The sequence below is a fragment of the Mus caroli genome, chromosome 16 (genome assembly GCF_900094665.2).
Source record: "Mus caroli chromosome 16, CAROLI_EIJ_v1.1, whole genome shotgun sequence".
Lineage (NCBI taxonomy): Eukaryota > Metazoa > Chordata > Mammalia > Rodentia > Muridae > Mus > Mus caroli.
In genome coordinates this window covers 86,192,168-86,218,365 of record NC_034585.1, presented here as the reverse complement: position 1 = coordinate 86,218,365, position 26,198 = coordinate 86,192,168, and the positions used below count along the sequence as shown (strand labels likewise).

The 26,198-nt window shown below is 44.5% G+C and overlaps 1 protein-coding gene across 6 annotated transcripts in view; it reads right to left on the bottom strand.

Annotated features, from left to right (window-relative positions):
• Itsn1 (intersectin 1) overlaps positions 1 to 26,198 on the bottom strand; it is a 187,515-nt gene that overhangs the window by 89,713 nt on the left and 71,604 nt on the right. For all 6 annotated transcript variants that reach the window (XM_029470688.1, XM_029470690.1, XM_029470693.1 and 3 more), the window contains 9 exons: positions 25,346 to 25,525; positions 23,936 to 24,032; positions 20,949 to 21,049; positions 15,187 to 15,250; positions 11,761 to 11,898; positions 10,367 to 10,479; positions 8,645 to 8,907; positions 6,722 to 6,871; positions 6,503 to 6,643 (listed from right to left, as the gene is read on the bottom strand). In XM_029470688.1, the coding sequence (XP_029326548.1) occupies positions 6,503 to 6,643; positions 6,722 to 6,871; positions 8,645 to 8,907; positions 10,367 to 10,479; positions 11,761 to 11,898; positions 15,187 to 15,250; positions 20,949 to 21,049; positions 23,936 to 24,032; positions 25,346 to 25,525 (1,247 nt within the window). The remainder of the gene's footprint in view (positions 1 to 6,502; positions 6,644 to 6,721; positions 6,872 to 8,644; positions 8,908 to 10,366; positions 10,480 to 11,760; positions 11,899 to 15,186; positions 15,251 to 20,948; positions 21,050 to 23,935; positions 24,033 to 25,345; positions 25,526 to 26,198) is intronic.

The window sequence follows — 26,198 nt, the reverse complement described above, 5'->3', positions numbered from 1 at the left end:
ACCTCACCCGCATCTTTTGCACATTGCCCTGCCACGCCTTTGGTTCTGCTTACGTGGGTGGGTGTGACATACCTCGCATTTATAAGCTTTAAGAAATGAAAGAAACTCCCACTCTCTTAACTGCAGAGATGCAGCACAAAGGCCACAGCTGGCTGCAGGTTAGCACGGTGGGGTCGGGTGGGGGTCAGCCTCGGCTGGCTCTGTTCTGCATGTGGCACTCACTAGCTTCAACTGAGGCTGCTTATGCCTGCCGTTAGACACACAATTCAGAAGGACATTTGTCAAAACTAGAATCCTAAATGCTACTCAAGTTTTGCCGTCACAAAGGAATTTTAAACTTAAGAGTCCTGAACTACCCTCTTTTTCTGTCCCCCCCACCTCTTTTTTAATTTAGCACAGAAAAAAGTTGAAACCAAACTACATAAGGGAGACTATTTGGAATTTCAGTGGTACTGTGCCAAGCACAGTATTTGTTGACTTTCAGCTGTAATGATCTGGTAGTCACTTTAGTAAACTGGCAGCCTTGCTGGCTTACTTGACATTTATTTTTACCTTAGTGGGGAAAAATGACTCTTGTGAGAAAATAAAATGCCTTACTTAAGAATTTCCTGTAGAGGCCCAGATCCAGTCTCTCTGGCACCCACTTGTAGACACACACTGGCATTTGCAGAATGAACTGTGCTAGGCCTGCACGGTAGGAGGTTAACTCAATAGAGGGATTCAGGGACCTCTTCGGCCTCTGAATGACCCACAGCAGACTTTCACAAACCCAACACACAGCAGACCTTTGTCCTGGAAAGCAAAGCCCACCCAGTGGGTTCAACCCCATCAGGAGGAACCTGCACCATTTTCCACCCACTGAGATGTCCCCCACGGAAATGGCTCCTTACAAAGCATAGCCCAGGCTGGGCATGGCTCAGAGGGTAAGAGCAGGGCTGTTTTCACAAAGGACCAGCAAAGGATTCAGCACTCCTCCATAGCCATGCATTCACAGGCACAGATCCACACACAGACACAGGGACTTACAGACACACAGACACACATCCGGACACAGATACAGAGACAAACAAACACACAGACACACACAGACACAGGGACTTACAGACACACAGAACCAGAGACTTACAACCACACAGACACACACACACACAGAGACTTACAAACACACAGACACACACAGACACAGAGACTTACAACCACACAGACACACACACAGACACAGACACAGAGACTTACAAACACACAGACACAAATCTAGACACACAGAGATACAGAGACACTTAGACACATACCCAGAGACACAGACACACAGAAGTAAAGTAAATCTTTAAAAAAACTTTAGCTCCAAGTTTCTCCAATAGGTCACGTCAACACCAAGCGTGCCAGGACTGACTACAAAGGCAGAGCGCCAATGCACAGGAGGCACAACAGCAGCCAGCCTCACTGCCTGTGTGCTTCTCTTCCTCAGAGCATAGCTGCGGTCACCTCACCAGTAATCCAGGATCTGCATCTACCAATGATGAACACTCTTGTGTTTGGTACTAAATGTGTTCAGTCAGAAAACACTCAGTCACAATAATGGCATACTGAGCACACGATCTTTACTCTAAATATCTTTGGGTAGTATTTGCCCAGATTTCTGAGTAATAGTTAATTCTAAAAGCTACTAGGGCCCACCACTAGGCAGAGGCAAGTGGATCTCCTTGAGTTCAAGGCCAACCAGAGCTAGAGTGAGACTCACAAACAAACAAACAAACAAATAAATAAATAAAATAAAATGAGCTACAATACAGAAGAACATACTTCAAAAAAAGTAAACATAGTTTTTAACATTTGAAAACAACTTCTGGCCATGAACTGCTCATCCTCGTTACTTTCCGTGATCACAGCCTCAATCTCAAACTGATGCTACTTTCAAGTACAGGAAACCACAACAGAATGGAAGGGACCCTCTTCTGAGGGAGGATGCGCCTCTCTGGGTGATCACAGTGGTCACAGGGGGAGGAGTCTAACTCAGGAGTGCGTTTGCCTCAAGTGCAAGCAGAAGGAAGGCCTGTGTGTGGCCCCAGTGTGGCACAGCCACCAATGCAGAAGGCACAGATCTGTAAGGAAGCTGGAACTCCACCCTGAATCAGCTTGCTCTAACTGGCTAACTGGACACGCTAAGGTGAAAAAGAGTGCATATGTTTTTCAGGTGTATATGGGAATATTCACTAAGCTTATACTTGATCCAAAGTCTCAATACATTTATAAGGACTAAATTCACACAAAATATTTTTTCAGATAACATAAGTAAACAAGAAACAAATAAGTACTTAAAAGCTAAACAATATAAGTCTTCTTAGAAATCAAAGAAATGACAAAAGTCAATAAATGAAAACATAATGTCTAAAATCTAGTGGAATGTAGCTATGGCTGTGGCAATGATATTTATAACTCAAAATATTTGAATCAGAAACAAATTAAGGCCTAAATTAAATTATCTAAGCCTTCTGCTAATAAATCGTGAAAAATAAAATTAAACTCTAAATAAGTAAATGGAAACAAAAACAATAAAGAAAAGCACTTAAGCTGATGGAATATAACAAAAACACATCACAGAGAAAAATCAATATAGACAAGAGCTTGTTTGAAAAATATCAATAAAGCCAGAGATGGTGGCACACACCTTTAGTCCCAGCACTCTGGAGGCGGGGCAGGCAGATTTGAGGCCAGCCTGAGCTATAGAGCCAGGACCCGGAACAGCCAAAGGTCCAGAGTGGAACTGTCTAGAACCAAACCAAACCAAACCAAACCAAAAGAAGGGAGGGAGGGAGGGAGGGAGGCAAGAAAACAATAAGACCAATAAACTTCCTGATTGGTGGATGGATGGAGGAAGGCACAAGCAGGGAAGCAGGAAGGAGAGCAGGGAGGCTGGGGAGGGAGAGCAGGGAGGCTGGGGAGGGAAGCAGGAGGAGGAGCTGAGCCAGTGGAAGAGAGTGTGAGGCAATGGTAGCCACAAAGAAAGAAGACAGACAACACTACAGATGTTACAGACTGACAACTCTATGAATATGTATTGATCATTTAGATGATTGAACAAGCTAATTAAAATATACATTATTGAGAAGGCTCAAGAAGAAATGAAGTTTTTTCCCTTTTCTTGGTTTCCAAGCAGGGTTTCTCTGTGTAGCCCTGCTTGTCCAGGACCTTGCTCTGTAGACCAGGCTGGCCTCAAACCTGCCTCTGCCTCTCTAGTGCTGAAATTAAAGGCCTGTGCCATTGCCCAGCTTGAATAGGTTTTCAATTAACAAGTCCTGCAACAAAGAAACCCCAGAGCCTTCACTACTAATTGTCACCAAAACGTTTCAACATCAACATTTCTAGAATGCAGGAAGAAGAAAATTCAGTACCAATTATGTTCTGAGGCCCGTATTAACCTGATACCAAAACCATATGAGGACATTCACAAGAAAATGGCCAATCAATATCTCCATGAATGTGCATGAGAAACCCCTGATAAAACAATAGCAAATAGAACCTAAGAAAATGTTTATAAATTATACACTGTGACTAAGTGTGCTTAGTCAGAAATGGACCCCTATTCAAATGTTCAAAATTCAATCACTATGAATTACCCTATTGACAAAATAGAGGGAAGAAACGTCTGTCACCTTAATAGATGTCAAACAAAACAAGGGCCCAACTAGCCACCTATCCATGACTAAAGCCCAAGAAGAGCCCTTACTTTTTATATAACATATATACAGAAAGAATATATATATATATACACATATATGAAATATACATATTGTATTTATATAACAATATATATACTAGAGATCCTGTTCAATGTAGTAAGATTGAAAACAAAAGAAGAAAGGAAAGCACACACAAAAAAGGAAGATACCCAGGCTAGAGAAGGAAGACCTTACAGATTACATGGGTACTCAAAGGCCCTGCTGCAATGTGAAATAACCCAAGACGAGGTCATGTAATCTGACAGTGTTAAAATGACTCGTCTTGTCAGACTAAGCTATCAATGCAATGCAATTTCAACATAAGTGTGTGTGTGTGTTTATGTGTGTGTGCTTAATTTAAAAACAAATCCCAAGAAGCTATTCCTACATTTGGAAATGTAAAGGATTACGTAAGATAACCTTCAGTTAACTTTCAGCGGCTACCGAGGAACTTCAAGGGGAGTTTTCAGACAATGGTGCCAAGGGTCTGTCTATATGGGAAGAAGATCGGCCTTAACTCATCTTCACCTGCATGGACTATCAACTCCAAGTGGATTCGGACCCAACCACAAGTGACAGCTCAAAGACAGTGCAGAGGATGCACTTATCTCGTAATTTCTTAGAACCAAAGGAGAATTAGCAGGCTGGACCTTATCAAACAAAAACATCTGCCCTTAGAAAAACATCACAGAATGATTAGGCAAGTGGGCCTGTAGGCTCACGCTTGTGAACCAGCACTTGGAGAGCAGAGGCCCCAGGCACAAAGCAGGCCTGGCCTACAGAGTTTCAGACCAGCCAGGGATACAGGGCAAGATCCTGGCAAGATCCTATCTCAAACACCAACCAAACAAAACAGCACAAGCGAAGAGCGTAAGTGAAATCTGGGGCTGAAAACGTCATACATCAGCGAAACAAGTCATCTGGCTTGCTGATAGGAAAACGTGTAAGGAACTCAACATTCTTCAACCCAATCAAAATGGACCAAAGGTCTGCTCAAACCCTTCAACAAAACACACGGGAAATGGAAAACCAAAGCCACAGTGCTACGTCCCCACCCGAAGGGGTAAAGCTCAAAGGATCAGATGCTGGTAACACCGCTCACCTAGAGAGTAAATGTGCCAACACCACCGACGGTTGCTCACCAAACTTATGAATAGCAATTCACAGTGAAAAGTTTGCCTGAGGGCAACAAAACATTTCCACACGAGACCTGCACACAAATTCTCCCAAACTGGAGCCAGCACAACGGCTTAGCTGGTGAAGCCTCACCTAGTTGATGACCTGAACTCACATGGTAGGAGAGAAAACAACATCCTCGAGTTCACCTTTACACGCATGTTCCCTACATAAAAAGTAAAAATGTAGGAAAATGTTTTTAACTCCAAAACTGGGTAAATGGTGGAATGCTACCCTAGAGAGAAAAGGGAACTACTTACTCACTCAACATGAATAAACCTGCCGAGAGGACGGGTCTCACACGGACAGACCACCTGGACAGTGCCAGCATCCAACAGGAAGGCAGCAAGATGAAGGCAGAGATGCTCCAGCACTCCCCTGTACCCACCTAGTCAGCTAGCCCGCACTCTCACACACCTACGGAAACACTTGATCCACGAACTTACTGCAATTATCAAAGTAAGGCCAGCATCCCACTGATGAACATCATGTCCCTTGAGACCTGGTTCCTACCTGCTTCAGCCAGTAGTCTTGGTTCTTGGTGCTATAACTTGCTTCCCATAGCCTGGGACACCCTTGGGCAGTCACTGCTCTTTCCTTGTCTTGAGCTCGCTCCCCAGATATCCCCAGAGCTCAGCCCATGATTACTTTCAGATCTCTGCTCAAATGTTGCCAAGATCCCTCCTCCTGTCACCACCCAGCCTCTATGGCACTTTCCATATCCTACTGGTGCCAAGTTGATTCCTGATCTGAAACCCTGCCATCTAACACAATCATCTGAAATGCTTTGAAGATTGCCATGAAGCCTCAAGTGGGGAATTCAGCACCTGACCAGATAATCACTGTGATGGTTTGCATATGCTTGGCCCAGGAAGTGGCACAATTAGAAGGTGTGGCCTTGCTGGAGGAAGTGTGTCACTGTGGGAGTGGGCTTGGAGACCACTCCTAGCTGAGGAGGAGAAGTATGTTTCTGGCTTCCTTCCTTCAGCTGAAGATGTAGAACTCTCAGCCCCTCCTGCACCATGCCTGCCTGGATGCTGCCCTGCTCCACCTTGATGATAATGGACTGAATTAATGATAATGATAATTAACTTGATGATAATGGCCAGCCCAATTATATGCTGTCCTTTATAAGGCTTGCCTTGGTTGTGGTGCTTGTTCACAACAGTAAAATCCTAACTAAAACAATTACAGTGCAGATGCATTAAAAATATCACAAAATTATTTTCAGGTCATTCATGTAAGACATAATTTCATGTTTAAACTGGGTTCCTTTCCCTAAGACATTCATTATGATTATAAATATTCTAAGTAAAAAACAAAACAACAAAAAACCCCTGAAATTCTAACGTTCTGGCCCACCCCTTCTGTGCTTAGGTGGAGAGTGACTGGCCTGCCGAGAGCAGCTCCCAAAAGGCAGCCTCTAGTCTCAGTGGTTCTCCTGCAGCCTCAGCCCACAGGGACCTTGCCCATAGCAGTGTTAGGAGACAGTTATGGGTTTAAAAAACACAACCTAGTTGCTTCCTGCTGCCCCCAGCACCTAATGAAGGCTACATGGTGAGCCTTTGTTGAATAAGCGGGCGATTCAAGCTCAGCCGGGAACTCACCTGCAACTGCTGCTGTAAGTGAGTGATTTCAGCAATTCTTAGCTCTCTAGACTTGTTCGTGCTCTCGATTTCTTGCCTCTGGGTTGCCAGTCGACACCTGATATCCTGAAGTTTTCCTTCTAGCTGATGCTTTTTGTCATTCTTCAATAAAGGAAAATGACAGGGTCAGTGTGAGGTCAACGCCCCAGTGTGGGCTGACCCAGGGCGAGCCACACCCACCAGAGCTTCTAACTCAAACTCCAGAGTCTTCCTCCTCGCCTTCAGGACCACGGTGCCCTCCTGCTCCTTGTTCCTCTGATTCAGGAGTTCCTGTCTCCGGTTCCGTTCCCATTCAAGTTGTCGCTGCCGTTCCAGTTCCCGTTTTGCTGCCTGTGGTTATAGACAGCTTACTAATTCCTTAATTCTGACACTGTGCAATGTTGCTTTAAAAAAAAAATGCCTAGTAAGGCCTTTCTTCTAAAGGTGAAACATCTTCCATTGAAGGGCTCACCCAACACTGACTCTGAGTTACCTTACACAGGTGAGAACTGACAGAGCCCTTTCCACTCCAGCCCATTCCTCACGCCTCCCAGAAATCACAGTGGGCCAAGTAAACATGTCCTTTACAGACTCAAGGAAGAAGGAAATTTTTGTATTTAATAAAATCAAACTAAAATCCTCAAGGACAAAACCAAATAAACGATTTTCTTCTGTTGAAGAAGTTGCTATCTGTAAGTTGAAGGTCCCTTGTCGTGATGAGGACGGAGACCATCCCTAGGTGCCTGCATGGCATCACAGGTTAACCACCCTATCTAACTATTTGAGTGGAGTTTTGAATCTGGAGCGTTTATGCACTGGGCACACTCTAAACATTCTGTACTGGCTGGTTTTGTGTCAACTTGACCCAAGCTAGAGTCATCAGAGAGGAAGGAGCCTCGGCTGAGGAAATGCCCCGCTGAGATCCCTGGGCTGGTGGTCCTGGGTTCTATAAAAAAGCAGCCTGAGCAAGCCATGGAGAGCAAGCCAGAGAGCAGCACACTTTCACGGCCTCTGCATCAGCTCCTGACTCCAGGTTCCTGCCCTGTTTGATGTCCTGTCCTGACTGCCTTTGGAGATAAAGAGCAATGTGGGAATAAGAGCTGAGCAAACACTTTTCCGCCCCAACTTGCTTTTTTGGTCCTGTTGCAGTGATAAAAACCCTAAGACAACATCTCCAGTTTTAAAAGCCCAGGATTCTCATCTTCCTAATCACGCATTTTCTTCTTAAACATAAAGGCTGTAGTTTCAAAGTATCAACCTAGTCTATACTGACTGCTAGGCAGTGTACATGGCACTTAGTGTGTCTACCTCTCACGAAGCAAGCTCTCAGATATACTGTGACACCTTGGAGGACAGACAGAGCATTGGGCCATCTCTGTATCTTCAGGGACCAGTGATGTCCGCATATGCTCAGCCCTGCTGTGTTCAATCCCCAGCACCAAATAAATGCACATAAAACCCTGTTAGTATCTGCATATATTTGCTTGAACAAAAAGCTGCTAACAACTACAAACTGTTTCTAAAGCATTAACTAGGAGATAATACCAAAACTATTTTTTTTTTTTTTTTTTTTTTTTTTTTGGTTTTTCGAGACAGGGTTTCTCTTTGTAGCCCTGGCTGTCCTGGCAAAACTATTTTTTAAGATTAATTTTTATTTTATGTGTATAGGTGTCTTGCTTGCATGTATGTTTCAAGGTGCAGATCCCCTAGAATCTGAGCTACCTAGACAGTTGTGAACTGCCCATGGAGGTGCTGGCAATTGAACTCTGGTCCTCTGGAAGAACAGCCAGAGCTCTTAACCACTGAGTCATCCCTCCAACCCCACCAAAACATTTTTTAATAAGGAAAACCTTGTCTTGATATTTGGTTCACATAGAAGGGCGGTGCCTTTTGTAGCAATACACTCAGACAAGACAGACAAGAACTGGCTTCCACTATCCGGGTCCTGCACCAAAGTCACCCCTTCTGTTAAGAGGCGAATAAAGACAGTATATACATTAGCTCTCCCGGGGAGAGTGGGAGGAGAGTGGCTGGGTCCTGACACATTCTGGAATAGAGGGTGAAGCCTGAGCAACTCTGGATACCCAAGCCTCACAAGGGCGGGCCGGCGCACTGCTCACTCACCTCGCGCCTCTCGATCTCCTTCCTCCTCTCCTCCTCTCGCTGCCGCTCCAGCTCCCGCTGCTTCTCCAGCTGCTTCTCCAGCTCCAGCTGTCGCTTGCGCTCCTGCTCCTGGCGCTCCCGCTCTTTCCTCTCCTGCTCCGCGCGCTCCAGCTGAGCCAACCGCTCCTGCTCTTTGCGCTGCTGCTCCAGGAGGGCTTGCCTGCGTTTCTCCAGCTCCAGATTGCCTCGCTCGAAGTTCTCCCGCTTCTTATCTTCAAATGTCACTTAAACAAAGGAGACACCAGCGATGGGAATGTCATTGCCAAAGAAAAACTCAGGTGCATAATGGAATACAAACCCAAACCCAGAACTGCCCAGGTTCCTAGGATGTCCGTGACTACTGCAGATAAAAAAGCAAAGCCAAAATATCCTGACAGTGTCCTATCCTGTTTTAAATCATAAATTGATCTTTACAGAAAAAGACAATCCCAAAGCTAAGAAATTTGTGTTTGACGACGACACTTCATTTCCACCGTTAGCATTAGCAGAGTGTGGCAGTCTCACACACAGGACAGATATTTCTGTCCCCTCAGCCCCACTCTTCCGACTCATTCTTTGGAGATGCATCTTCCACACTCTTCTCCATGATGGCCAACCACAGGTAGGCTTAGCATGCACACACAAACTCTCCACGTTCTCGGGTCTCCGGAGTGACTTGTTTTTCTGTACCTTAAACCTTAATAGAGGCCGGGTGTGGTGGCGCACGCCTTTAATCCCAGCACTCGAGAGGCAGAGGCAGGTGGATTTCTGAGTTGGAGGCCAGCCTGGTCTACAAAGTGAGTTCCAGGACAGCCAGGGCTACACAGAGAAACCCTGTCTCGAAAAACAAAACAAAACTAAAAACCTTAATAGAAACCATGTGTGGTAGCATGCACCTGCAATCCCAGCATGCACTCAGACTCAGGAAGATTGCTGTGAGATCGGCCAGCTTGAGTCACATACCAAGACTTTCACATTGCAGAAAACAACCAACATAATATGATATTCCTGAGAGTATAATCATAGTAATATTTAAATTTCTCAGTATACTTAACATGCAGCCTTGCTCATAGGTCATTTACAACAGGTATTTTATCACTGAACCAAACTGAAAAGCATTTGGAAGAGCTGAATGCCTCAGGCAACCAATATGAGGGAAGCACAGAAACCGCAGCCCCGTGACACTGGCAAGGACATAGTTAGAACAGAGAGCCTCAATAAATTTAAACTGCTTCTGAGCAGCACTGTCATCTCATTAATGATTCAGAGCCATGTATTCGCAGACTAATTTACTAGCATAATAGATTTGCCATTAAACTGAGGGTTATTTAAAAATCAGCTCACATTAAAACTACCGTATGTTCCTTAGGTTAGCAAAATAAAATAATGATAGGTGACTCGTTTTCACTGCTGCATTGGTGCTACCAAGAAACCACCGTAACAGTAAAGTTGGTGTTCTCTATTCCATAGAAAACACCTATAAAAGTTTTGTTTCACAGGAAGCAATCAGCTCCCACGTCAAGGATGGACTACAGGTGCATTACAACACTCATCAGCAATTCCAAAAGTTCCTGCGCCCGCCTCTGGGCGGCTACAGCCCCGCCAAGCGTCAGAAACTAAGTGTGTCCGTCTGTGTCTGCGTCTTGTGTCTTGTGTCTTGTGCTAGAGATCTCCCTCGGCTACTCAGCTCCAGGGGCCACTCACCAGGCAGTTTCTTCTCTGGCTGCTGCTCATCCTCTGACGATGGCTCCTCAGGCAGCCTCTGATCCACAGAAGAAGAGCTTATGACGGACATCCCACTGCCAGAGCGAACTCTTCTGCGAAAGACAGGAAGACAACACATAAAGCTGTGGGCAGCACTGCACCGGGCAGAAGGAAGGGAGGGAGGGCTGACTATCTATCTCACAAGCTTGCTCGAGCTGGTACTGTAGAGATGCAGCTCAGCGCTGGCGCATGTGCGCACGTGTCAGGGTCTGGGCTTGCTCTGATCCCCAGTCCTCTGCAGCCCATCACGCTCCCCAAAGCCAATGGAGAATTTAGAACAACCCATGGGGGCCATGGGACCAATCAGTGCTGAAGTAACTCTCAGCTTCCCCAAGGCAGGCACCAGCGCCGCTGACTGCGGTCAGAGGCTTCCCTCTAGAAACGCTACTTTAGTCCCTCCTAAGCACAACATATACTTGTCATTCTGAAAACAAATCAACTCATTTATGTATAAGTGTCACATTATACCCTTAACCCTTGTCAACCCTAAAACCTTCCTTCGGCTGGGTGTGGTGGCGCAGAAGGCCAAGGAAGGCAGAGCCCTAAGAACTCAAGGCCAGCTCGATCCACACAGTGAGTTCTATGACAGCCAGGACTACAGATCGAGAGCCTGTCGCAACGAAGAGAAGCAAAAAAAATCTCATTCTTTTTACCGCCATCCTGAAAGTTCCCGAGGCTGTGAGGTTTTGCTGCCCGCCGCTCCCAGCCTGTAGAGTTGCATTTTGCTCCCACTGCCACACGAAGCAGATATTCATGGCTCCATGGCTCGTCATTTAACGAGACTGTGCCCAAACCTCATGTGAAATCTTGAGGACTCCTCATATAAACTCTTACCAGGTAAACGGAACATTCTGGGATGATGGGTTTATACACTACCATGTGGGAAGGGGTGACAGTCACTGGAGGCGTCTCCTGACTATATCTTGGGGTGCTCTTGCCATCTCCTGAGTCTGTTTATTCCAGGACAATTTTTAAGAATTATTTTCCTGATCATAATTTCTACATTACCAGCATTTTTGTTACTTCCTGACTGTGTGTGATTTGCAGGTGTGATCTCTGATTTCCTACCTGTCTGCTCACTCAGGTTCTCCTTCACTGTGAGCTTACAATTTCTGGTTGAGCTTTGGTAACAGGAGGGCACAAACATGAACAGTTTTGGTCTTGTACTTGATGGCTCCTGCTGTAGGGAGTACAGTAGACCAGAGCGAGACCAGGCTCAACAGGGAGCTGAGATAAATCCTACAATTCATGAAGAGTTGACCTTCATGCCAGCAAAGGAAACAGCCAGGTTTGGAATGCATGCAAAATTCTTTCAAGAATAAAACGTGACTTACCTAAAGGAAGGAGGGATGTATTCTGGAGGCAGGACGGGCGGCAGTGGCTGACCAGACATGGCAACATCAATTAGGTGCATAGCTAGGATAAATTCTTCTGCAGTGAGTTTTCCATCTTGATCAATGTCAGAAAGATTCCTAATTCAACAGAAAATTCATGCAATCCAGTTCACAAAAATGCAGAGGTCTTACTATTCACCAGCAAGTTGCAAGTTCTATTTCCTTACTCTGATCCTGAGCCAAGAGACTCCTTCAGCATGCCAGCTTATAGAACCAGTTCTGTTTCAGACTACTGGAAGGATAAAAAAGATCATCCACACAGTTGGACTGTCTTCAGCATTCGGCAGATGCTAACTATAATTGTAACAATCCTCTTCTAGATCCTTGCAAGACCATTTAAACCATATTATACTTAAGTACTAGTGTTAAAATTCTACTCTACCTGCTAGACAAAGGGCTGACAAAATAAAGGATAACACAGCAAATTATTTCATGGTCTATAAGACACAGCAGCCCTGTCATACCAAACTTAACTCTTGACAAGAAGTGATGGACAACATGTAAGTGAATGGGCATGTCTGTGTTTACTATAAAACCTCTACAAAAATTGGAGCAGTCAGGTTCTACCCAGGGGCCATTCACCTATCTAGGGGTTGATCTCTCTAGTCTCTAGTCCACCTCTGGAGTTGGGGGCATTTCTCCCACCTCATTCTAACAATCCAATGATCATCAGCCTTAAAGATGAACTTGTCCAAGTAGTCAATGTAGTAAACAGCTGATTTTTCAATCACAATCAGGAGATGTCGGAGCATACATTTATTCAGAAGCAGGTCAACAGCACAAGCTGCTTTAGGGTAAGTCAGACTAAATGGTTTTCAAAACTCCCATTCTCCCCCATAAACTGGCTAAGTAAGAGCCACCAAAAGTAAAGTTTTTTTTTTTTTTTTAGTGTGAAAAAAAATTATATCATTCTAATAGCAATGCCTTGAATCATCAATGAAATCAGGTAAATCATCAATGAAAAGTGGAAGTAAATACAACAGCACCGTAAGAAACTTTCAACCAGCTGCACAGCTTTGACCTGTCTCAGAGGGCCCCGGGGTGCTGGTTGGACTAGACTTCAAGAGACTGGATGTGTCACAGGTAGGGAACACTCAGTAGTTGGCCTATTCTAAGGAAAAGGCAGACTCTACTACACAGAAGGTAAGAAGAGAGGGGAGCAATGAGCTTAGTAGTCTCTTGTAGAGAAGTCGTATCACCCTGCATCAAATGCCAAGACTTGGCATGTGAGCAGTAGACAGCAGGCTTATTTTCCAGGCTGCCAGCAACACACAACTAAAAGAGGCTTCACAAGAAATCATTCTCATTCTTAAAGAGGAGGAGGAGGAGGAAGAAGAGGAGGAGGAGAGAAGGGGGAGGAGGAGGAAAAAATAATTCTGGTTAGCATTTAAATAGAAGGAAACTTTCCTAGCAGGAGCCACACTCATCAAGGCCTATTAGAAGTTATTTTGCATTAGCAGGGGCACTGTGCATTTCAAAGGACGTACCTGCTCTGCATCCACTAGTCCCACCCCAAAGAGCAAAGAGCAAAGCAAACTCTCATCAGCCGTTTATGCTGATGCAGTGCCTCAGGAGGCACGTGCTACGTCTGCACACATGCAGGGTTGCCAACCAGGACAGAGATTAAAGTGGATTTTTAAAGTATATCAATTAATGAGCTGAAGAGATGGCTATGCGGTTATGAACACTAACTGCTCTTTCAGAGGACACAGGTTTGGTTCCCAGCACTACAGAGCTGGGCTCAGTTATCTCTAACTCCAGATCCAGAGGATATGCTGCCCTCCTCTGTAGCTGGTCTTATGCGACTTTGCAGGTTCTTCTTTTTTCCACCTTCTTCCACATTTTTTTCTACCCTTTCAGTCCCCTAACACTAGATAAGAGAGGAAAAAAAGGATCGAGAGGAAAGGAAAGAGATCCCTGAATAAAGTCAGGGGTGGACGGTGTTATCATTAGACTACTTCTGCTGACTAGGGGCAGCAAGTTCCTTGGGGCAAGTTCGATCTTTGCCATCAGGATATCAAGTTTCTTCTTCTTGTTGTTTCTTCTTTGCGTATGACTAAGTAACAAATTGCAAACAATAACCCACCACCCCTTTCAGGGGCCCAGCATTTATATACCCTCTAAACAGTCCTCAGAAGTCAAAATGTCACACAAGGGCAGAAAGTAGGTGCAGCTGGCAAAATCACACCCTTGCCAGAGCACAAGGCAAATCATAGTCAGCTGCCGTAGATAATCTGAAGCAGCCCCATATCCCACACCTGGGATTAAGAGAAAACCATTGTGGTGGTTTGAATATGCTTGGGCCAAGGAGTGGCATTATTAGTAGGTATGGTCTTGTTGGAGAAAGTATGCCATTGTGGGTGGGGGCTATAAGACCCTCCTCATAACCAGTCTTTCAGCAGACTTTGGATGAAGATGTAGAACTCTCAGTTCTTCCTGCACCATGCCTGCCTAGACATTGCCATTCTCCCACCCTGGTAATAATGAACCTCTGAACCTGTAAGCCAGCCCCAATTAAATAGTGTCCTCATAAGAGTTGCCTTGGTCATGGTGTCTGTTCACAGCAGTAAACCCTAACTAAGACAAACATATTCCCATAATATTTCTGTGTTTCTTAAAGAAACAAAAAATTCTCACTATACTCTTCTGATTTCCAAGGGCACCAGGCATGTACTTGGTACACAGACATATATGTAGACAACACACACACACATACACACACACACAAATAATCATTAAAAGATATTTAAATATATGAATTAAATATTGTATAGATTTGTTTTACTCCTTTGAACAAATAAAACTATTAGCTGATGTAAGGCATTTGAAGATTAGCTCGCTAATTTGACATGAATGACTGCTTAAATATTTAGGTGAACTCGTGACATCATGGTTATAGTTAAATAAAAACACTTAAAGTATTTGTAAGTAAAACAATAGAGGTTTGGTCTGAAGTCACTGGGAGAAAGGACTCTGGCCTTGGGTTAAGAATTGTTAGGCAGGGGCTGGTGAGATGGATCAGCAGTCAAGAGCACTGACAGCTCTGCTAGAGGTTCAAATCCCAGCACCTACATGGCAACTCACAACTGTCTGTAACTCCAAGATCTGACATCCTCACACAGACATGCATGCAGGGAAAACACTGATGCACATAAAATGAAAATAAATAAGCTATTAAAAGAAAGAACTGTTAGGCTATACGTCAAGTTCTTAGGGCTTGTTGTGTTGTTACCCCTGTCACTGAGGAGCAGTGACTGAGCATATTCCATCCTCTCTAAACAAGGATCTGAATCTCAAATCCAAGGAGGAAAGCCCGCCCTAAGCGCGTTCTGCTTTATACAAACCACGGAACTTGTGCTTCCTTACCAGATTGAAGCCAGCTGAGCCTGGGGTAAACTTGATTGCATGAGAATAGTTCTTGCCTGGGGACCTAACCAGAAACCGAGAAAGGACACGAGGTGAGTCATCAGACATTCCCTGAGAGTCCAGAGGCTGCACACAGGTCCCCGCAGTCTCCTGCTGCCACAACACTGCACAGATTACCCAGGAGCCCTCGGGAAGGAAAGAAAGCTACAGCTCAAGGGAAGAAAGCACAGTGGGGGTCAGACTCAGCTGACCAATGACCAGTGAGGAGCGAGCACACGGAAGACGGGAGCTTCAGGCTGGGTGTGCTGGTGCACACTGTTAGTCCCAGCACGTGGGGCACAAAGGCAGGAGGATCTCTGTGAGTCCCAGGACAGCATGGTCTACAAAATGGGTTCTAGAACGGAGGCAGTTACAGAGAAATCCTGTCTCAAAAAAACCCAAAGACTAGAGCGTCAAACAGACTGCCCCTTTGGCCAGATTATTTCTTTTTGTGTGTGGGGGGCTTTTATTTATAAATGAAGACTTAATACCTATAGATTGAGTATCTTCTGCCTCAGATACCACCAGCTGATCTCATCATGGCTGTCATCAAACAAACAAAGAAAAGAGGTCCTCTAATGGTACCAGTACAAATACCAACCATGTCACTACATATGCATTAAGATGTGAGTAGCTAGCCGGGCGTGGTGGCACACGTCTTTAATCCCAGCACTCGGAAGGCAGAGGCAGGCAGATTTCTGAGTTCGAGGCCAGCCTGGTCTACAAAGTGAGTTCCAGGACAGCCAGGGCTATACAGAGAAACCCTGCCTCAAAAAAACAAAAAAAAAAAAAAAAAAAAAGATGTGAGTAGCTAAAGGTCACTAGAATCTCAACTTTCCTTTCAAAATGAGTTTTCTGTTGTTAAGATAATGAGCATCTTCACTCCTGGCACAGAGTAGCTTTAGCTCTGTAATGACAGATTCTGAGTGCTGGGCCAGGGTCAGGGAAGCGCAAACAGTCACAGTGTAGCACGGTCTCAAAGGTGCAGTGCCAGGAACACTCATGAACCAGGGAACAGGAAGATTCCTTTCCCAAGTATAAACTTCAGATCCCCATTAGTTTCCAAATGTCACCTTACTGTGAAACACAGAAGCAGCTGGGTTCCTGCATAGCTAGGAGCAGAGGCTGCGATGTCCCCAAATGAAGGGAAGCATCCTAACCAGTAAGATGGGCTGCTGAGGGCCTGGGGCAGGGGAGCTCCTCCCTCCCAGGCCTGCTCATGTCCGGGCTCTGAGCACATCTGTGACAGGTGAGGAACCATAACACCGAGCTGGACACCCATGCACAGTTCCCAGCAGGTGATGGGTACCATTTCTATTACTGGAACTATTTTTACCTGTTATTTACATATAGCATATTGGCAGAAAAGTGCACATTCACGTACACATGCAAACTCACACAATGTATGTCTTTTCTTAGAACTCATTTTCTAAGTTGACTGTCAAAGAGCATTTGCCTGGAATGCACCCAAAAGCGCCTCTTTCCTTCTCTTCTTTGACTCTCCTGGTGTGGAGAGTCAACTTCTAATGCTTCTGTTAGCCCTGGCTAGCTCTGCTCAGTAGATAGAGCACACATGGCCTCGAGCAGAGCCCTCACTGCTACACAGCTCATTATCGTGGGACTGTGTCACAAGTGTCCACTAGACTTCAGTGACATTCAGGCGGCTTCCAGACAGGGTTCTTATGAATGGTAAGCAGTCTGCTAGATTCAGGAGTGTTGGGAGTATTTAAGTGCTAAATAATTTTTATGACTAAGGTAAAGAATCTCGAGTTATTACAGCATTGTGAAATGAAGGCTTGCTGACCACTTTAGTGTGTAGCACTACTCAGACAGCTTGCACCATGAAAACAGTGAAGTCTGAGGGGGCAGCCTCCTTGTTACAGCTCTCTCCATTTAGAGCTAGTGTGAATCTGCTTCAGACACACAACGCACAGCAACCGTGGAGAACTGACTCTATCTACCCAGGAGCCGGGAGACTTGCACTCCAGTCTTTGCCTGACATTAGTGAAACAAGTTACCTTACCTCTGAAATGAAAGAAATTGTAACCACAAACCGGCTGGCAGATGATGGCACACAGGACTGCTCATGCAATTATAAATGCTTTTATTGAAACTCTTTTGTGCCCACTCATCTCAGGATGAGAACCAGCCGCTTTGAGGACACAGTGTCAAAGATGCAAGAACTGCAACTGCTGTCTATGCAGCCGGCAACACACATCCACGCTGCTTATCTGAGGACTCGTGAGTGCCGACGAGCCTGCACTGTGGATTCCCCGACTCCTCATGGAAATGTTTATGGCTCCCTGCCCTGGAAGACCACAACTACCTCTACAATTGGAACCCTTGTTGTAGCATCAAAATAGACCCAACAACTAAGACAGAATCGTACCGAATGCCAGAACTGAGCCTTGACCTGGCAGACCGTCTCTGTGGCAGCACATGCACACATATAGTGGGCATCGGTATTACAGTGCCGCTCACAGAAAGCTCTCGAGACAACTGAAATCTCAACTCCACAAACTCGATTACATGCCTCTGTGTCTGCGGAGGGAGCCTGAACACATGGAAAAGATGCAATTATATGGAGCCCACTGCTGTTTGTGTCCAACGGAGAGAGACTTAGCACTGGCTCTCACACTTAACTGATGTATAAGCACACAGCACTGAAACACATCTCTAAGAGGAAGAGAAAGCATTAAAAGGCTCACAGACCTTCTCTGTAACAGCACACGCACACACGTGCTCTCTGTCGCTTGTGTGCCGCTCTTCATCATGGTATAAATTACTCTTAAGTACTCTTTTTGATATTTCAATATTGTTACATCATTTGTCCCTTTCTTTTCCTCCCTGTTACATGTGTGTATATATGTTTATATTACATATATATGTAACAAATTCCTAAATAATTATAACCTGCTCAGTTTCTTTAATATTGTTTGTATATGTGTTTCAGGCTCGTCAACATGGCTGCCTAAACCTAGTCTGAACAACAATGACACCAGCAGATGTGCTCACATGGATGGAGGAGAGCTCTCAAGGCCTCAACCCTACACAAAGAACTGCAGGCCTTGTTTTGAAAGCGCGGGATAACATATACATCAGATTATGTGAAAGGAAAGGAGTGTGTGTCTAGCCAGCTGTGTCAGCTAAGTCACCGGGACATGATCAGAGGAAGAGAGGGTCACTCTACAGATGGGCCAGCTGGCATCCTAACACACTCTAAGGAGCCAGAATTTGAAGACACCAAGACGTCTGTCTGTGAAAACAGAGCAGGACATTGAGGGTGACCCATTCAGAACAGATGATGGCACACGCTCTAGCCATGGGCATTTGCTGCCCGCTGTGCCATGGGTCAGTTAGGTTGCAGGATATGCACAATTCTTGAAAGAACTGTATAGCATTTACTCTCTCTGACTTATTTGTTGTTTTTCATCCTGGTATAATGTATTTTTAGATATCTTGAGTTATAATATCATTAGAATATCATTTGCCCCTTCCTTTTCTTCCCTAATTGTTGTTACATATATTTATGTGTGTATTCATATGTATATGTTACATAAATATATAAAAAATTCCTAAATCATTATTACCACTCAGTTCAAATAATCTTTTTCTATGTCTATGTTTTCAGGCTCATCATTGTGTCTAATATACTAAAAATGGCAACAACACCTGTGAGCACAGGCGCGGATGACAGACAAGCACAGCCTGGATACTCCTCTAAGTCACTGGCCTGCTGTTCAGAACATAAGACCACTACACCTGTAGTGGTTGAAACTGCTGAACCAGATTAAGAAGCTGTAAGTGTCTGCTCTCATGTTCAAGCATACCAATGACTGCCAGTATCTGGCTTGTAGATAAAATTTGCACCTTACATACTTGCTGGAACTAACTGGAATACTTCAAAGCTTATGTTTTGCTATAGTTTTTTAAAGGATTTACATTCAAGTGTCTAGGCCATATCTTCGGAATATAGGTAATACTTCTATCACTCATAAAAAATACATCCTGAGCCGGGCGTGGTGGCGCACGCCTTTAATCCCAGCACTCGGGAGGCAGAGGCAGGTGGATTTCTGAGTTCGAGGCCAGCCTGGTCTACAGAGTGAGTTCCAGGACAGCCAGGGCTATACAGAGAAACCCTGTCTCGAAAAACAAAAACAAACAAACAAAAAAATACAACCTGGGGATAGAGATATGGTGCACTGGTTAAGAGCACTGATTGCTCTTCCAAAGGTCATGAGTTCAAATCCCAGCAACCACATGGTGGCTCACGACCATCTGTAATGAAATCTGATGCCTTCTTCTGGTGTGTTTGAAGACAGCTACAGTGTACTTATACATAATAAATAAATAAATCTAAAAAAACAAAAAGCTTTAAAAGAGAAACAAGTTAAAAACCACATCCCAACATGAAAGAATATTAAACTAGTTCACAATAAAACACTAATACCAACTAATACCAATAATGTTCTTAAGAAAGATCGAGTGTGTATGGAGCACAGTGTCAAACATGCCCTCTCAGAACGACGTTAACCAAGACTTTCTCAGTGCCTGCAAAGGCGCGCACGTGTGCGTGTATTTATGCCTAAAAACACGGAGCACTGATTAGTGTTAGGTGAACGTGTGCATCTATCATGGAGACAGGGTTCAAGAGCACAGCAGCCTGAAGGCCTCCTCCAGTCATGTTTTAAAAAGTCATTTTTTTCTCATCTGGAAGTAAAAATTATGATCATAAGCAATACAAAGCAATGTATAAAGAACCACAATTAAATGTTCTGTGTAAGAGATGAACCCACACAGGCTGCACAAGCAGTTTGCCCATGAGCTGCCACTAGGTATCTTCTGTCACCAGCTGCCATTTGTCCCTCTGCCACTGGGTAAAGCTTAGCTGTGTACAGACAGTGATTTCTCACTCACACAAACCTAAACAGCACCTTTCTGACTGGCATCATGCCAGAGTCGACCCTGATCATGTCTTAATAAAATGCTAGTGGAGTAGACAGGTCTCAAACCTTAGAAGCTGTTCCATGGTCTCTGCACACTGGCTGGTCCAGACAGCTCACCCTCCTTCCCCTCCACTTGCCAGGACGGGACAGCTCATGAGAGGTCTCTAATCATCTTCATTAAAGATTACGCTTTTTATAGCATTCAATTCGGTAGTTTTAAGTACTCACAATAGATATTTGGGAAGTTATCTGAAAAGCTTCTCTACTCTTTTGACAGATAAGAGTAATATGCTTTAGATATTATTAGGATAACAGTAACCCACTGAGATCCTGGAAATGAATTCCTAGCCTTTCCTTTCATAGACAAAGACATGATATCCAAAGACAAGCAGCAGGCAATGAGGACAGCAGAGTCGCTCCTTCCACACCCGGTACCCTGCATCCAGCCTCATGTCTGACCGAGGGAACAGCCTCTTCAGCAAGGGCACATTGGAGAGACGCCCTGTGCACAGCTCCTTCTCTACCGCTGTCCCACTCACCAGTGCAAGAGGGTTCAGGCCTGTTTTCTAGTTTACCAACAGGGTGAAGACAGAAGTAGTGGGGGACAAGGTAATGTGGATAGAGTTACCAGTACTTGAAAACACAGCAGAGCTGAAACAATGAACCCTACCTAGAAGTAAGGAAGTAGACAAGGCATCAGGAAAATACTCTTTCTCGACTCAGTATCTAGAAACAAGCTGTACTTAAAGCAATGACTATATTTTTGTTTGTAAATACCTGTTAAGTGTCCACTCATAGTTTTGTCGTGGCTGTTGAATAACTGCCTGTATTTCAGCCTTGATGACTGAGGCACAGCCCATTCTGCTGCTGGAGGGGCGCTGTGGGGAAAGAAGAAGGAGGGTGGTGCACTGTGAGAACCGATTGCTGGGGTTCAAACATGTCTGTCTAAGGTTGGCGGTGTTTCCTTTTCTCTCCTGGTGGGGTTGGGGTCAAACCCAGGGCCCCGTCGAGGGAAAGTCCTGCCACTAAGCCAGTCATTGTGCCTCTACACATCAGTACAGACATCTTTCAAGAAGTAAATTAGGGGCTGGAGAGATGGCTCAGCAGTTAAGAGTGCTTGCTTCCAGGACAGAGGTCCAGCTGCCAGCACCCAAGTCACACAGCCCACAATTCCCTGTGACCCAGCTCATGGGCTCCAACACCTTCTCCTGGTTTCTGAGAGCATCTGCATTCACAGGACACAGACACAGACACACACACAGACACACACAGACACACACACACAGAGGAAATCTTTAAAACACTAGCTAAACTTTTTTTTTATAAAGAAAAACAACAAATCAGGTGACCATCTCATATTCTACATGTTATTTAATAATTCAAAGGTTCCAGTAACACATGGAAAATATTCCCAGAGCTAAGATATTATATACTGCCCAGGTTTTTCCTAAGCATTCAGGAATTTCTCCTTCAGTTAAAAAGCAATGCTAACAACTGACTTTTTAAAAGTACACTTCAAAATACTTACCTTTCTCTACAACAAGTTATCAAAATATACTCATTTCTTTTTTGTTTTTCCATTTATTTATCTACTTGAGGGGTGTGTGTGTGTGTGAGAGAGAGAGAGAGAGAGAGAGTGCACACATGACATGACCCATGGACCCATGTGTAGAGGCCAGAAGACAATCAGCAGGAGTTGGTTCTCTCTGTTTGCCCCGTGGGTCCTGGGAATTGAACTCAGGTCCTCAGACTTAGAGGCAGACACTCTTACCCTGAGCTGCCTTACTGTCCCTGGGACCCACTTCTTAATGAAGTCAGATATTTCCTGCTGGGAGGTTTAAATTCCTGGCAGAGCAGTGGAGCCAGCATGGGGGCTCCGCTTTCCTGACTGTAATCCAACACTGATGTCTTCTTGCCAATGAGCTACAACGCTGACCCGAGGTAACCCTGCTTACAGTGAGACCACACAAGTATCACACTGACATGGACAGTCTGTGAGAGTGTCATGGATAGTCAAGTAACTCCATCAACACAATGGAGACAGGAAAGTGGCATTCCATGTGGAAGGCAGATAAGTAAGGCTCCACATGTCGTCTCCTTCCATGCTTACAGAGAATCATGTCACACAGCAAATCAAGATTTAGGCACACGCTGAAGTTTTCACTGTCATTTATTAAGACCTGTGGGGTCCATGTGGTTACACTCACTATGTAAAGTCCCCGGAGTCAACAGATTCCACCTTGCTGACTTCCCGGAAGTTCATAGCGAGAACACTTACCACGCTGGACGCTGCTGTAAGTACTTCTGCAACACTTCTCTCATTCTGTCTCACGGATGCTTGGCTAATGCCAAACCCTGCCTGTTGACTAAAAGCTAACTATCTGCCCCTGCACAGCAAAGATAAAGGGTGTTGCACAGAGACGCTCTTCGCTCTTCCAGAGTGTTATCAAGCAACAGCTGTCTACCTCATTCCTCCGAGCAGAAGCAGACTGAAAACTCAAGAGCAGCTTACCTGAAAGCTAGGGAGCTCCATTATGAAGTCGTCACAACTTCACAGTATTGAAAAGATCACTACACATGTAGAAAACTCAACTATCTAAAGGCCTTAATATTTGCTGACTATCTATGTTAGTCATTCTAGCATTATAAAGCAATTTTAAGGCAGAATTCAAAACTATGTGAGAAAAGTCAAAAACACATGAAACTCCAGTTTGAGACAGGGAGGAATTTTAACATGAATATGAGCCTAAATCTCAGCCTTAGAAAACAGAAAGAAGTAAAAGAAACATATGACAGATAACATGAAACTACGGTTGGTCACATATAAGAAATGAGACTGTAGAGACTCTCGCCAACGTGAGCCACATATGTGACCAGGGACAGTAATCTGAATGACGCAGTTCACCACAATCCGGTTACACTATTTTACCAAGGCAGACAGACTGTGAGATTATGACAGTATTAAAAGCAAGACCAACTTTGGCTCAAATCTCATATAAAAAATTCATAAGCTTTTAAATGATTAATACAAGATCATTAATTGGCTTTCCTAGCTCCCCAGAGAGTGGTCTAGTCCTTCCAGTTCTGTTTCTTTTCTGGTGCTGCTGCTGAACACAGCTCCTCACTTGTGGCACGCTCTCTCTGCCTCTCAGCAGTACACCCAGCCGGTACTACCATAATTCTGTTTGTAAAGAAATTAGGACAATGGCATGCTCTTCATTTGTCATCCTCAAAAAATAAATGATGAGTAATAATAACATTATGTAGAACTTTAAAAGGTGTTATTAGCATTCTATAAAATTAAACAAGGTAAAAGTAAAGGCTGGGGCTGGACTCGGGTTTGATCTCCAGCAGTCACACAGGGGTTCAAGTCCAGAGGCTCCAGCTCCCTCCACTGACCTCCATGGGCATCAGGAATGTGGTACACATACATACATGTGTATATGTAGGTACAAGCAAGCAAAACCATAAACTAAACCTTTAAGAAAATTAAGAAGGACAAAATTCATTTAAAGAAACTCAAATAATGCTTTAAGTAACTGCATTAAAAACAAGCAGTCTTGCTGGAGAGATAGCTCAGCAGTTAAGAGCACTCACTATCTGCTCTTCCAGAGGTCCTGAGTTCAATTCCCAGCAACCACATGGTGGCTCACAACCATCTGTAATAGGATCTGATGCCCTCTTCTGGTGTGTCTGAAGACAGCTACAGTGTACTCATATACAAAAAATAAATAAATTTAAAAACAAAAACCAAGCAGTCTTACCTGGCGACATCGAATGATTGTGCCTTCTGTAACTTAGTGTTTAATTGTGACCCTGGACCAGATCTGCTGAAGGAAGAACTCTTTGGCAATGTGGCTGCTATAAAAATAAAACATTGAATAGTTTTAATTCTACAAAAGTGAGAAAATGTCCCTTAGTTCAAACATCTAGACACCAAGTCATGACTCTGAAGCCATGGCCCCTCCTCCCCAGCACGGAGTCACAGCCCCTCCCCATACTCTGTCTTCTTGCCAAAATAAAACACTCTTAGATTTATTTGCTCTGCTGAGAATCACCTGACTGAGCATAAGGCTGACATCCATAAAATTTTACTCTTCACTGAACATTTAGTATCACTGAACATTTTGTAGGTACTGTTCCAAGTAAGATGGCATTTTCTTACCATCAAAGGAGCTAAAATATTAGTTCCAGATGTAGCAGCCAAGAAGTCACAGGCTTCCCAGTCTTGGCCAGATAACTTGTAATGCTAGGGAGGAGCAGATCTGTGTGTGATTCCCATCTGACCTGATGAGACCCTAGCCATAGCCTCCCCCCTCGACCTTGCCACAGCACAAAAGAGAACAAGTGTGTGGGTTTGCTCACGCCACTGGGACAGTTCCGTGAACTATGTTGGCTGCTATCATGTAGAGCCTTACACTTAGAACTTGCAACGGACAGACAGAAGAGGCTTACTAGATTCCTCCTCTCACTGGGAGCATACACGCATACCTAAGTGCAGGCTGCTCAGGTACAGCAACAGTGACACAAATCTAATGCTAAAGCCTATGCTGCTGAGTTACTCAGATATATCCAAAGAGCTTTTTAAAAAGAATCCCATTCTTCTATAACTTCGTTATGATTTGTTAGGCCAAGGCTATCTATATTTATAGTTGATGCTTTAATTATAGGAAAAGACTTTGAATAAAGTTTCAAAATGAAATTAGCTAAACCAGAATAACTACATCCGTTCCTTCAATTAAGCAAGTGTTTAACTGTGTGAGCTTAATCTATTTGGCCACTTAGTTGCCTCTCTTTCCCACTCTGCCCAGTTCTATCAACACTGCTCAGTTTTCCTCACTGTGTAATTCTATTCTGTGGCTGGTGTATTAGCAACTAACTCATGGAAGTTAAAGAACAGAAGTAACTGATGAATGAAAATACAGAATGTTCAAATACTGCCCATCGCTGCTGCTCTTATTGGGCTCTTGGAAGGCAAGTCAGCTCTTGGTTCTCACCACTGGGTTTCTCTGTCTGTTCCACAATGGCATTTATTTTCTTTCCTTTCAGTCTTAGCACGTGCCATGTCTTACGCTGGGTGGAAAGGAGAACTCAAATAGAGATTTACCATCCCTTCCTCTGTGGTAACTAGACAGTGGCAAAACACATTTAACCAGAGAAACGTAGGCACGTACCAGGATGAGCAAACGCAGGCAGAGGCTGTATGACTGGAGGAGCCCCGTTAGCCAGGGGAGGCACTGCTGCTGGAGGGACAGAAGATACTAAGGGTGGAGACATTCCAACAACTGGAATGGAGCCCATTGGCACGGGAGCAACAGCTGTGAGTGGTGGCATGCTAGCAATCCCTCCTATACCTGGAAAAGAAAAGCCCCAGCAAACTTAGCCAGTCGCACGGTGACACTTGGTACAGCTAGAGGAAGGAAACCTTGTCTCTGCTGCGATATATCCCCACATAGAACGGTGAGAGGATTCAGAGTACAGCCCATGTACATGCTTGCTTGGCTAATACACTCGGACCTGGCTTCAACACTCAACAGAGCACCAAAACAAACAAACAAACAAACAAACGAATGAAAGACAGAAAATAGTACTGAAACACACACGCTTAGGTTAAACAGTTGGAAAATACAAAACCTTATGCGAAGAATCACAAGGCATTGAGTTCTGGTACTCACGTGGCCACTGTCAGCACTGACGTTTCCTGTGTGACCCACACTATTCTTTTAAGGATCAATAGCAAGAAGACTGTCCACTCAACTTTGAGAAGAATGAATCAGGAGGAGGATTGATAAGAAAAGCACTGGGGTCAGAGATGAGGCTCAGTTAGTAAAGTGTCCTCCTGCTACCCAGGAGGTCCTGAGGTCAACCCCAGTAGGACACAACCACGTGTGGAGTCACATGCTCACAACCCCAGAACTCCAGGGACGTACGATCCTTGATCCACAGGATTCGTGGAAATTCAAGTCACCCTCGCTACAGAGAGAGGTTGAGGCCAGCCTGGGCTACAGAAGATTGTGTTTAAAATAA